Here is a 13,673-nt window from a genome sequence, read left to right as displayed (position 1 = left end):
CCTACGTGGAGCGAAGTGGTCAAATGTGCTGACATGTGCATTTAGGAAGTCGTGTACGGAGTACACGACTACGTTCAATTTCATTTGGAAGTCGTGTACCCCGTACACGACTTCCTTCAATTTCAAAAAAACACCTATTTTTGAAAATAGTTTGGAAAACAACCTTATTCTTATAATTTCTTTCCCAACAACCCTATTTTTCAAAATATTTTCACAAAACACATTATTTTTAAAAAAAATCCGTGTTTTCTTTCCCTATCTTTTTTAAAGTTTTAAAGCTTCATATTAAGGAAATCTTGCTTTTTGTTTATGTTGGTGAGTTCACATTATGTTTCCTTTCTACCTTTCTTCATGCTCACTGTTTCGTAGCTTTTCTCTTTTTTACTTTTCATTTTTTTTTCATTAATTGATTTAATTAATTGCATATCTTTTATATATACATATATATAATATATATGTGTGGACGCGCAAAAAGTCGAAAAAATATGTTAAAATACTAATACTATTTTGATCATAAACATCTAGATGTTTTCTTAATTATCTAAATCTCACTTATCTACCTTCAAAAACTCTTAAAATTAACCTTTACAATTTTAAAATGAACATCCTTAATATACTTTTACAAGTTAATTCGTGGTAAAAGAAAAGTCTCAATGATTAACTAAGAGATAGCCACCAAATGTGAGATTAATCGAAGTATACATGAAATCTTTTTTTTTATTTGAAAAGGATAGTTTATTAGTATTTAACCTGTTGTTTCAATACAAGTGGTATAAAATGATTAGAATAAAAATGAAGTGAAAAAGCAAGAAATAGAATAAGAGCAAAAGAGAGGAAGTATTTATAACCAAAAACCAAAAGAAAACATTATGTAAAGAATAAAGAATGAGAATATTATCCAAAAGAGTGGAAGAAATGTGGAGGGAAGAAGAGGGATGAAATGGTATGAAAGGAAAGCATATTTGAGTTTAAGTAAAGACCACATGTCGCACAAAACTTTTGAACATTAAAGCTTAGGGAGGGCCATCAGTACGTTTTTCCTTTTCTTTTCTTTTTTTTTTTCTCACTTTAGCCACTTTCAAGACTTTTAACGCATTTTAGTGGGATGTTAGAATCAAATAAACAACAATATCCTCACACATAACACATATCATCATATATAAATTGAACAATTATTCATTTTAAACACAAGCACAGCACAGCACCCAAATTAGGAAATAATAGTTTAGTTTGTTCTCTATAGTTGTCGTTGAGGTCAGGAGACAAAGCGGCAAGACAAGGCTAGTGAATGCATCCTCACCATCCACAATGTAAAACCTCAATAGTAGATTTGGACGATTGAGGTAAAAGTAAAAGTTGTAAGTGAACCCATGGGGTGTTTGGAATAAGGAGGAAGGGGTGCAATAATAGCAAACTCCAAAGAGTTGTGTACTCTAGAATTAATGAGGTATAATATGATTGTCATTTCTTTTGTAATGGAATCTACAAACTACATTGGCACTCCTGACATAGATGCAACTTACAGAAAATATCTGTTCAAGAAACTGTCTTTGAAGGTAATTATTTTCCCCTGAATATATATAGAGAGTATTGGTTTTGAGGATGAGGCCGAATATAGAGAAGTTTTTCCCATCCTTGCCAGCTTAAGGCTGGTTCCTTGAACAGTTCGAAAGTGTAGGACATTTTAGAGGGTTGATGGGTTTGTAAAGAAGAGAAACGCAACTCATGATTAATCAGACATGGTTAACAAATACATGGTTAATTATGAAATAAACACAGAAGCAAAGAAAGAAGGAACCACGATATATATATATAACTATTAATTAATTAACAAAAGATGTTAAATCTTGGAAACTAATTGAATCTGAAGAAGGATTTCAAAAAAATAGCACTACTCAAAGAAATTAAGATCAGAGAGCCGATTGAAAGGCCTAGGAGTATAGACGATGATACAACAATCCATTAATATAAAACCAACTACTCCAATTCGAATGTAGTTTCCCCAAGTCAAAATTTGAACAAATTTAGAGGATTGAGTAGAAACATGAGACATCCTATAATTTATCCAGAAAGGTAGGTGAGACTTTTTAACTTTCAGATAAACAAAAATCCACTCTTCAACGAATTGCCAAACCTTGCATAGCCTGTGATCCATCCTCAACTATTTTGTTTGCTCGAATTGTGCCAATGACATTTGCAATATTCCCCTGTAAACGCACCAACAATAGTTTTGTTCAAGCCAGAAAACCACGAGGGGCATAGTACTAACTAATCTTGTTCTTGCTAAAGGAAAATTTTGGTATCCAATCTTAGGATCAATGACTGAATTATATAGTTGCCTACTAAATCGGAAATGTTAAACATCCAGAGGAAGCTTAACAACTAATGATATATTAGCTTTGTATTATGAGAAACAAAATAGATAATTTACCCTCCATGTAGTTAGCTTTGTCCTAAGTGTTTCCCACTGATGCTGCCCAAAAACGCGGTCAGTACAGCGGCTGCACGTGAACATCAAAAGAGTTACTACATTAGTACACAATAAGCTATGCCTAACCAAAGAAGTGCAATACAGTGGTCTAGATAGAGCATAGCACAAACCTCACAATCACAACTTCATTCATCTGATCCATTTTGCAATCAATCAATTTGGAAGTAATGGCCTTCACAACCCACAGTTCGACCTCATCATCATTGATCTGAAGCACAAATAACACCCACATCAAAAAAGAGAAAAAAAAACACAGAAAGAAAAGCATGTAAAACGAAAGTTTTTTTTTTTACCTGAAGAGTGTCCTTGATGAGAGCATATGGAATACGGGCAGATTCATTTGAGCCAAGATCTACCAATGACAATAACCTCATCTTTGCAATGCAATCTTCATGGACGAGACCTATACCAGATCCAGGAATACATCCAGAGTATGAGTAACAAATTTAGCTCTTGTTAGTAATTATTGAAGTTATAACTAGAGTGGAGAATTTTACCATAGCTTTTCAATAAAGAAGAATTTGTAGCTTGAAATTCCATGTATGCATCCAATCTCTGGGTCAAAAAAATCTTCAGAAGCTGATAAACCAATGAATATTTGGCATCCTTCTCCAGTTGTCCTACAGCAGGCATGTCCAACAAATCACACTGCAAACATAAAGAACAGTTTGTAGCTAATAAGTCAATAACATTGGCTAAAGATCAAATTTCAAACATAAACTACCAAGTCAACCAGTAGCCCATAGAAATGAATATTTTTTTAAAAAATAGAAACAAAAATGTATCCCTAAAACTTACATGCAATCCGAAAAACTTCTTTCAGAAAAAGATATTCTCAGTTTTGTTAAACTGGAAATGACCATCAGAATTAACTAGAGTGCCATTAAAGAAAAATCAAACGAGATATCATCATGAACAAAATAGATGAAATTAGAAGAAAAAAAATGGTATCCAATCTCGCAAACAACTTCCCAAATAGCCCTTTCAATTATATCTTCATCTGCCAGGGTAAAATCACATCGATGTCACCACTTTATGCTACTCTACAAGTTCCTAAAATCACCCATTTCCTCTGTCAGCCAAAATTCTCTAAGAATCAGATTCTCCTCCCAAGCTTCTTCCAGTGTAATATCTATTCAGCTCAAAAACAGCAAAAAGAAGGGAGTTTCCACATGCTACTCTACAAGTCGCTTCCTGCCTTCCTCAGATTTTCCAGTCTACAGAATGAGGCAGGGATTTCCGGCTAGAGGCAATCCTAGATAGGGAAGACTTGAGGGTAAGACACAGATGCCAGTTCTGCAAGGATTCTTTTGGGTTCATAATGGATACCAAATAAAACCAATAGAAGAATTAGGCCTATCAACCTCAAGCCTGAAACTATTTCAAGGTGCCAAGTAGAAAGCTAATGTAGTAGAGCTGTCTTTAAAATATCAATAGAAGAATTGTGTCCTAGATTCCTATTTCCTAGTAGTGGACCTGAGTCAAGAATAAATTGGGACAATGTAACCAGTTTTTGCCTAGTATATCTTCGACCAAAAAGTCAAAGGTTTGGATCTACACCTTTAAATCAAACTGGAAAAATGTATTAAGTTGTTTAAACCATGGTAAAGATTGCTTTTAAAATATAATTCACTACACATGACAATAAAATACCTTAAACATGTTTGGTGCCTTCACAAATTCAACAATTGCGTGAACAGCTTCTTCCTTAGCTTCACTCAAGGTACTTGCATCTTCACCCGAGAAAGTGGCCAAATATTTGGTAAGGAACTTGAAATAATCATTTGCAGAACTGAAATCAAGGAGCAGTTGGCAATCACATGTTAGGTTATAACAAGAATTAAGGGAACACAAAAAAAAGGAGTGGGAAGTAAAATTAAGTGCAAGTAAAAATGTAAGATGGATAACTAAGGAGAATTATTTAGTGACATAATTCATTCTGTAATACCTCTTACTTTCTTTCAAAACATTAGAGATGGCGAGGAAAAGTTCTCTCTGCTCTACAATCCCAATATTCCACTCTCTCAAGAAACTCTCGATTTTTTTCAATGTTGGAATTATATGTTCAGGGGCCTTCCCCTTAAAAGCCAAATCCAGGGCCTTCATGTAAACATGGAACCGGCTATATGGATTCTCAAGCAGGTTGTACAGATTGAACAAGCTGTAAAAGAGAAATACTTGAGGAAAAGAAAAAAGAGCCAAGACCATGATACAAAATACACAAACATGGCATGCATATTACATCTTTAAACGAAGTGCAGGCTTGTCATTTGGTTGTTGGCAGATCTTAGCAGATATAAGCTTTGCCATTTCAAGCGATTCGTCTGGACTTCCAGCTTTTGTTACAAGATTACAGATAATGGTGAATACACACTCAAGATCTGTTCAACAAGAAAAGAACTACGTTAGTGGCATGGATGAAACATTTTCTTTCTCCTCCACTTCCTCTTTCACAAAAGATCTATTTGTCTCCATGCTGACATCTCTAACATTCCACTTGAAAGACGTATGCAACAATAATAACAACAACAACAAAAGAAGCAACCTCAACAACCTTCGTTCTGTCACAATTTCAACTCTTGAAGACAAAATACAGAGAAAAAGGTCCTGAAGATTCATTCCCAGTTTCCAATTTCAAACTATATTTACCTTTTTCAGACACTTTTGAAAATATTAAGTCAGCCGAAGTAAGCATTAGAGATGCCAAATCCAACCATCTTCCGATAACCATACATTCTTGGGCTTCAACGCAGAGTCTATTAACTTGTGGCTCAGCAGTCTAAAAAAATTTGAAGAAAAAAAAAACGTCAAATAATAAGCCACGGGACTAACAAGCATAACTACACATAAACTCTAATCGCAACCCATTTTGAGATAGCAAGATTAATTAGATTATGTAAATTAGACTAACGAACTAATATCCTCTGAGTACTCAATAACCAGGGTTTCTCAACATCTTCCCGTGCCACCCAATTAGCAGAAATGCGTAGTGATCAAATAAGGCATCCAGAATGGATGTGGAAGCAGAGAAATCAGTAAAAGGAAACTAAAATTAGGAACCTCGGGACCGGCGTCGGCCCAAGCAAGTTCAGAGGCAAAACGAACGACGGTGAGGGCCGCATCTTCCTCGGAGGTTTGAACGACGGTGGCCATTGTGGAACCTCTCTCCCTAACTTCTTTGCTCTATCGTCTACTCCTCCAGGCTGCGAAAAACCCTAGTTTTTGCTTATCGCGTGAACTCAACGCTCTTTTAATTATAAAGTCTATTATTTTTCTTTTATATTCCACGCTATATTCTTCCTATATCTAAAAAATAATTAATAATATATATAAGTTCAAAAAAATTAGTCTTTTTAATAGACAATGATTCTCTTATTCATAAATTTTTGTATGTTTATAATTGTTTTAAAATCTTGCCTTCCAATTAATTATTATTTCTAAAATTACTCCATATTATAAAAATAAAATAATTGACAAAATACTTACGAAAATCAATAATAATTAATTTTTTCTATTTTTTAAAAAAAAATCTATTATAATTATCCATTATTAAATCTTTTGTGGGTTTTGACAAATGAGGGTTTTTTTCTTTTGAGTTTTAGACTTTTGGTGGGAGTTTTTCTTTAGCAAACAAATAAACTAAAAAAAGACCCATTGAACTATCACTCTTTGGTGTGCTCAGGCTAGAACCACCTCCACCCATTTGTCATTGCTAATATTGATCAAGGCCCACTTACGAATGCAATGAGCCACACTGATTGAAGACCTTGAAATATAAGACACATCATGTGCATTGCTTGAACGGATTAATTAAATCCTTAATTTATGTATGTAATAACCAATATTGAATGTACTTAGGTACTTCTTTTGCATACTTGTAAATGTTAGTGAATCGAACTCAACCGAGATAGGTTAAATTTATCTCAATACACACTTGAAATCCAATAACAAAGCTTGAGGTTCAGCCGTTAATACACCAACTAACCCTTGACACATTCAAGTTATGGACATAGGTTAAATATTTTGACATTTTCTAGGTTTACATAGGTTGGACAATGAATGAATCTTTGTGTTAGTGAAAAAAATATATAAATGTAATAAAACAATCTCTTTCAATTTTGATTGCGATAGATTACCACGTGTGTTTGTCTATGTTAATCTATTAAATAGAGTGTGATATTTTACTATATTTTCACAATTTTATCATTTAATTCAATAATTTTTCAATTGCCTTGCTTCGTTTTCTTAATGCATATATTTTGAAAAGAATATTGTCGTCTTGCTTGGTGAAACTAGAAGAAATGGGGTGAATAGAATGAAAACTTTTAAAAGGTTAAACACAAAACTCATACAAGTATTATTGTTGTTTGTTGTAATGATTATTATTAAAATTATTGATGAAACTTATTTAATATTGATAGAAACTAACTTTTGTTACTTCTTATTTCTTTTCTTTTGGAAAGGTATAGATAATTGCACAAATTGGAATAGCAATTAACAGATCACTAAGTTCCCAATTCTTCAATTATATACATCCATTCAATGGCTCTTTAACACCATAACATATAAAACTTTCGAAATTGGGCTCGATGATTAAGACACAACATTACACATTACTTAGTTGGTTTAAAAATATATCGTTTATTAGAAGATTACATGTTCAAATTTTAAGAGTTTAGATTTTAGTTCTTCTCTATAGTTTGATAAAATTCTTAAAAGTATCATTTTAATTATTGAAGACTATTTATCAAACCATAAGAGAACTATTTGAACTTAATCAACAAGCACTTATTACTAAACAGTCACACTGAGTAACTCAATGGAAGGATCAGATGAGTTCAAATGGATAAAAGATGATGATATCATTAAACCTCTAACGTATGTGCAAGCAATATACACACTTTCTTCATACAGAGGAAACATGTTGAGTAAGAAGAAAGTGAATTCATCTCCAATGCTTTTTCCTTAAAGCAGACTGTTATTTCCTACAAAAGCATTAAAATTCTGGTGAATATTTCTATTCAAATGTCAATGTTCTTCAACCTTCAACGCCTACTTGTTCTTCCAAACAAAGCTTTCAAAATAATTCAAGTATTCATGTAGAGACAGAGAACAAATCAAAGAAGTTACCTCTAGATTTCGATGGTGGGTGTGACACTGTGACTTGAATGAGATATCTATCAAATGTGTATCCTCAAAATATCTATTTGTTGTTGCAAAAATTCCTAGATACAAAGGAGAAAGAATTAAACAGAAAAATAGCATACAGATGCAAAGGGAAACATGATGTTTGGCTTCTATTTTTGAATAAAGCACCAAAACTTTTTTTTTTTTCTTGATGTTTTATTTTAACCTTACAATGCAGTCGACATTTTTGTTGATTTGCATGGAAATTGTCAGATGTAACCCTCAAATGTTTTCATCTTTCACAACTAACGATAAAGCTCTTTTGGAGAACAGTTTGAAATGGTTTTCCTCAATCCTTCTGGGTTGGGATCAACCACAAGATTCGAGTAATAATTTAACTTCTTTTTATCATACATCAAAAGACTTTTTTGGGCATTCTTAGTAGAATCAAGATGAACACCGAGGTTGTATGTCTTTCACAAATCTTATACCATCCCATACAATCATTTCCTTTTCCACATTATCTGAAATTCCAAATGGATTTACGAATTTCTCGATCATAGTATGGACTTTGTTTCAGTGAAAAAGATTACACACGATCTTGTCTTCATCTTTGGCCAAGATTCCAGAAAAGGCTAAAAAAATCAATGATTTAGATGTGCGATAAAAATAAGTTAAATTTTTATTTAAATCATGGGGCCAACTTCAGCCAGTAAGGACAGAGAAACAATTTCAACGAGTTCTCCAAAAGGGTGCTAGTTAAGAAAGATGAAAACTTTTTGAGGTTACTTCTGACAATTTCCCATTTATGGATCATATAGAAGGCAGACGAAACTGTTCTCCAAAGATCAAATAACTAACCTTGCTTCTGACTAAAATGATGCTTTGCTACGATGGTGTTTTAATCTTTGAGATCTCTATTAATAGCTTGTTTAGAGCTTGAGGCTTTGAGAAGAAAGGGGAATGATCTGCCCCTTTTAGCCGAAACACCTGTTGTGGGGGGCTTTTGTTTATCATACTGTCTTGTAATGTGATGGGAATGGCATTGTCTTCTGGAGTTTCGATGTAAAACCGTCTGACTGATCCATATTTCAAATCGGAAAGGCACAGCTTTTCCAAAATAGGCGCAAATGGTATGGGTCTCATTGATACAGATGCCAGAGCAACATCCTGGACCATATAATACAAGTAGTAATGAGCAAGTAAGAAACGAATGAGACAGAAAAACACGAACAACGAATTAAGGTACTATCCATCCTATCACAGCAACAGTTATTAAAACACTATGCATATGATTGTCCAGTAAAGATTATAAAATTATTGAGATCGAAATCTTTTTAACAAAGAAAAAATCAATGTCATCATTTACATCAACTTTAAAAAATCTGATTCTCTGAATCTTTCTTAAACGGCAAACAAAGCTTTGCGCATGTCATTAACAATCATCATATCTTTGCAAGTTAAAAAAAAATATAATATAATAGAAAGACACCAATCATCATAATCACATACATAATTGATCAAATATGAACTTTATTTTGAGCGATTAGCCTCCACTATTCCATCAGACACGTTTACATTTCAACAAAAGAATTTCCTTGAAATCCTATATGCTTCTTTTTAGTTTAGCCAAAACCATACTTCTTCAATATTTAAAATTTTCAGGGAAAGAATTAGAATAGAACTCCACAAACCGAGATATTAAAAAACATGATGATGAATAAAATGCTGAGAAAAACAGCATTACCTTGGCAGGACTTTGATTGAAAAATAAGTCCCGCAACAGTGATTTTTCTAAGTTGATAGCAGTTGGAGGATGGTTGTTCCCATTTGCGTATGAAAATGTCTGAGCCTGCTGCATTAGATCATCTGCACCAGCCTGCAGTAGGCAAACAAGACACCATTCACATACCTCTCAACTACAAGGTTAAGGGAAAAAAACCACAATGAACTTTCAAAAAGTTTTAGAATATGCTCTTAGAAAGGGCGAAATTCCTCAAATCTAGATCCAGAAATATATATGCTCTTAAGTAGTATGTGTTGGTCAATCATTTGAATTTCCAAAGTATGCAACCAACTAAAGACTAACGAGGAGGGGAAAGTGGGGACAATTGGAAAAGATGAAGTCCATGAGTAAACCAACAACTTGCTCGAAAAAAAGCATAAGAAAATTGCCAAAGTGAGTTCTGTGCATTCTTTCGAAAGAAAAAAAAAAAAATCCATAGGCTCTTAAATTTGAACGAAACAATCCAAACACATAGGCAATGCTTTCCAAAACGAGCAATTTCAGAATCTGTATCTCAGAATCACAAATTAAACAACAGATTAGCAAGGATACCTGCTGGGAGAACATGTCTGAAGTGTTCTGCCCATTACTCAACATTGCAGCAGCAATAAATATGGCTTTTGCAATCCTAAAAGGAAATAACTCCATTGCATAAGCTATACATGCACCGCCAAAATCATGGCCCACCAAGATAACCTGCACGAATAGAGAAAGGATGTTCCAAAACGTGAGTAAGGAAAGAACGATTATATCAAAATTTCAATTTTGAGTAGACATTGATATTGAGAATGGCATGTCTAGCTCAAAGTTGGATAAGAAGGAAACAATCAGTAAATTACTCCATAATTACTCATTCACAGGCATCCATCCAACTTTGTTACATAATCAATCTTTTCATCCAACTTTACTAGACATTTCTAGGACATGGTATAAGTTAGACTCTTAACTTCTCAGTTCATCATCTACAAGCATCAGAAACATTAAATAAAACTGAAAAATAAACTGATCAATAAGTTTAAAGACCTTTTCTCCCTCAGGAAGCTTTTCGAGGAAATCAGTAAGGGGCTGCACGTATTGCGAAAGACTAGTGATGCAATTTGGATCAAACGAATGAACTCCTGAACCAGTTAAATCTATTGCAGTAGCTTTGTAACCCCCTTCTTCTAAAAGTGCTATGGTTTTGTACCAACACCATGCACCAAAGCCACCACCATGAACAAGAACAAAATGATTTGTTTCTATATCCTCAGGTTTAACATTCTGCATGGAGAGGGAAGAAACTGTCAAAACAAATGAAATCAACCAATTTGAACCATCAAGATTTTAAAAGGTTTCGGTTCAACCAAAAGCTCATAAATTTAATATTATATCACTTAAAACTCCCCTCACTTACCAAAAACTCCTAAACTAACCTGGCTATCATGTTAAATTATGTTAACTAAAAAAATTTTAAGTTGACAAGTGAAAGTAAATTTAATAGAAGATAGAAAAGTCAATCAAGCTCAAGATACTACACGGATTGTGTAATAAAAAGAGTCTTCAACTACCTTTACAGCATGTGATCAAGGGAAAAGCTTTCACTATCATCTTAAATTGGAAAAGCTCATAAATGGAAAAAAAGTAAAGTAGTCAAGTGATCAAAATTAAAACACCAGTAATTGGTTAGCAGTTTCAGCACTCAATGAATTACCATTATTTCCCAAACACCACTACCCAATCCGCAAATTTCCCATCATCAACTCAAAAACCATTAAACCCATTAAACCCATTTTGAAATGCAGAGGCTCCATCAAATAAAGAACTAAAAATCCAGAAAAAGAGAACGAAAAAAAAAAGAAAAAAAGTTTAAAATGGTATTATAATAAAACCAAGACCTCGCTAACAAGCTGATGGGGTTGAAGCAGGGGATCGGTAAGAGACCGAGCACGAGAACTGGAACTCCGCGGCAAAGCGTTACTATTCTTCGACCCAGATTTTGGGTATCGAAGCGAAGTGGTGCGATCAAAAGGGTCACGGGCGTTATGGTGTTGGTGCTGTTGAAATAGAATCGCGGCGGCAAGAACTTGGTCTCGAGTCAGAGCAGCATCGGGTTTGTCTTTCCTCGAAGAACGAACTCGGGTCCATCTTTTACTGGAATTGGTAGGCAAAGTTGGGTTGGGAAGACGGTGGTTGGGTTTTTTCTTTATTGATTTGGGTGCGAGACAAGCACAGAAATTACCCATTTGGGGATCATAAAGTGGGAAAATGAAGAAAGGGAAGTTAGGGGGAGTGTGTTAATCCTGATGGTGGAATGATGAAGAAAAAGAAAAAGAGTGTAAACGAAAGAGAGGGAAAATGGAGAATGAAGAAGGAAGGAAGGAAGGAAGGAAGGAAGAGTATAGTGGGTGGAGAATTTGGGTTATGGAGGAAAGGAGAGAAATTTATAGTTTCTTCTCTAATAATGAAGCCACCATATCGGCCTACAAGCCATGACTGAGATTCAAGTCTATGTCTTTTTCCACTCAAATCAAATATTCTTTTCTCTTTTTTCTGATAAAAATTTGTTATATTACAATTTATTTTTGAGTAATTTATAAACTTAACAAAAACCTAAAATATTCATTGATACCGAAATAAGAAAAAGCTTACGAAAAAGTATTATTTTCTCATAAATTTCAACAATTTTCGATCACGTGACATCTCGAATCAATATATATCGGAGATCGAATAAAATAAATACGAAATTCTTTCATTCTAGATCATCTCGGTGTCATTAAGACTCCAAATACAATAACTAAAGGAAAAAAATTTCATCTTGAAATGTCTCGATACAACTAAGACACGATCAACATGATCATTTAAATTTTAGTTAGAATCATTTTTGCAATTTAATAAAAGTAAATAAATAAAGTTACGTGTGTGATAGAAATAAATTATATGAGCATTTGCAAATATAGCAAAAAAAATCAATACTTTAAAAAACTACCATATTCTTATTAGCTATTTTAGTTTTTTTTATATTTTGTAAATATTTTTTTTATTTATAACAATTTTCTTAAATTATTTATAATTTTAATATATCATGTTAAAATAATAAAAAGAAAATAATTTGGGATTAAAAGTCAAATCAAATCTATCTTTTTCTCCAAGTTTCCAAATGCTTTGATTTTCTTTTTTGGGTGGAAATCCACATCACAAAAGTTGAAAGAAGATCAAATTAGAGAATTATAGCAACATTTAAATTGCTTTTTTCACAAGTTTAATTTTACTGAAATTAATATTGGTAAAGGTTTGATTTCAATAGATTTTCTATAAAAAAAATACATTTAAATTAGAAAATAACAATTTTATATATTTTCAACCAATTAATATATTTATTATTTATATTATACTTACATTATTCACATTTTTCCTTTTTTTTTGTAATTTTTTTACTATAAAATTGAAATATACATTCCTTTTTCATGTCGACGTCAAACCAATAGAAACATATAAATATTGATGACAATATTGACATGTCGAGAAAGATATAATATTTATGGATACATAAGGAGTTGGCTAAAGAGCTTTGGAGTTTGGTGTAAGAGCGAAGAGAAGGGAAAGTGAGAAGGAAATGAAAAAAGAAGACGGACTTTTATTATACCAAAATGATACTGTTATTTTTCTATGTAAAAAGTAGTCATTTATTTAACTTTGTCGTATCTATTTGCACTAAATCTTGACTATATCTATCGATCTAAAATCACTTCTAACAATAATTCGTAATTAATTGTTAATATAATATTCATGCTAAATCTATACAATTCCATACTTTATAAAGTAATTTTCCAAATACTTGTCCACTTGACATTCAATTAAAGATATAAAGACTAAGTAGCACATTTCCAAATCTTCTTGTCATATTCATTGATTAAAAACATTCTTTTAAATAAATAAGTCAAAAATTCAATGACTCTAATTTATTTTTTAGTTTTTTTTATTAAATATCAAACTTGACTAATTGATATTCTCACTTAAGATTAGGGAGAAAATAAATCCTTTCTAATTAGTAAGAGTTAGAATATTTCTAATTTTTATTGTCTACTCTATTTTATTGGAAAATAATCGCGATATCGTTAGAGCTAATGTAGCTAATGCTACATTTTTAATACGTCTACAAAAAAAATGAATTGAATTGTTAAATGTAGACTGCCCATAATTTTTTAAATTAAAAAACTTACTTTTTTTTAGTATTAGTTCCATATATTTTTAATTAATGAGAAGGATGAAAAAAAGGTGAAAAGAGATAAT

The 13,673-nt window shown here is 32.6% G+C and overlaps 2 protein-coding genes across 3 annotated transcripts; both read right to left on the bottom strand.

The window, feature by feature from the left end:
* Nucleotides 1–1,807: 1,807 nt before the first annotated feature.
* Nucleotides 1,808–5,761, bottom strand: LOC101205901 (eukaryotic translation initiation factor 3 subunit M). Its single transcript, XM_011657711.2, has 10 exons — nt 5,552–5,761; nt 5,141–5,270; nt 4,734–4,872; nt 4,440–4,652; nt 4,145–4,283; nt 2,989–3,139; nt 2,785–2,894; nt 2,602–2,699; nt 2,432–2,501; nt 1,808–2,207 (listed from the first exon to the last, which is right to left on the bottom strand). Exons 1-10 carry the CDS (start codon nt 5,642–5,644, stop codon nt 2,118–2,120), a joined length of 1,233 nt encoding a protein of 410 aa, XP_011656013.1. The 5' UTR covers nt 5,645–5,761; the 3' UTR covers nt 1,808–2,117.
* Nucleotides 5,762–7,240: 1,479 nt separating this feature from the next.
* LOC101205669 (putative methylesterase 11, chloroplastic) lies at nt 7,241–11,843 on the bottom strand. Of its 2 annotated transcripts, XR_969666.2 has the most exons (7): nt 11,279–11,843; nt 10,428–10,664; nt 9,957–10,100; nt 9,366–9,497; nt 8,480–8,788; nt 7,622–7,716; nt 7,241–7,476 (listed from the first exon to the last, which is right to left on the bottom strand). XR_969666.2 is itself a non-coding variant. In XM_004141419.3 (6 exons), exons 1-5 carry the CDS (start codon nt 11,624–11,626, stop codon nt 8,507–8,509), a joined length of 1,143 nt encoding a protein of 380 aa, XP_004141467.1. In that variant the 5' UTR covers nt 11,627–11,843; the 3' UTR covers nt 7,241–7,716; nt 8,480–8,506. The 2 variants fall into 2 exon arrangements, 1 of the variants encoding a protein (XP_004141467.1); XM_004141419.3 differs by having other exon boundaries at nt 7,241–7,716.
* Nucleotides 11,844–13,673: the final 1,830 nt, after the last annotated feature.

Source organism: Cucumis sativus, chromosome 5 (assembly GCF_000004075.3).
Source record: "Cucumis sativus cultivar 9930 chromosome 5, Cucumber_9930_V3, whole genome shotgun sequence".
Classification (NCBI taxonomy): domain Eukaryota; kingdom Viridiplantae; phylum Streptophyta; class Magnoliopsida; order Cucurbitales; family Cucurbitaceae; genus Cucumis; species Cucumis sativus.
The sequence above is the reverse complement of the archived record's forward strand: the minus strand, read 5'-3'. Positions and strand labels throughout refer to the sequence as shown.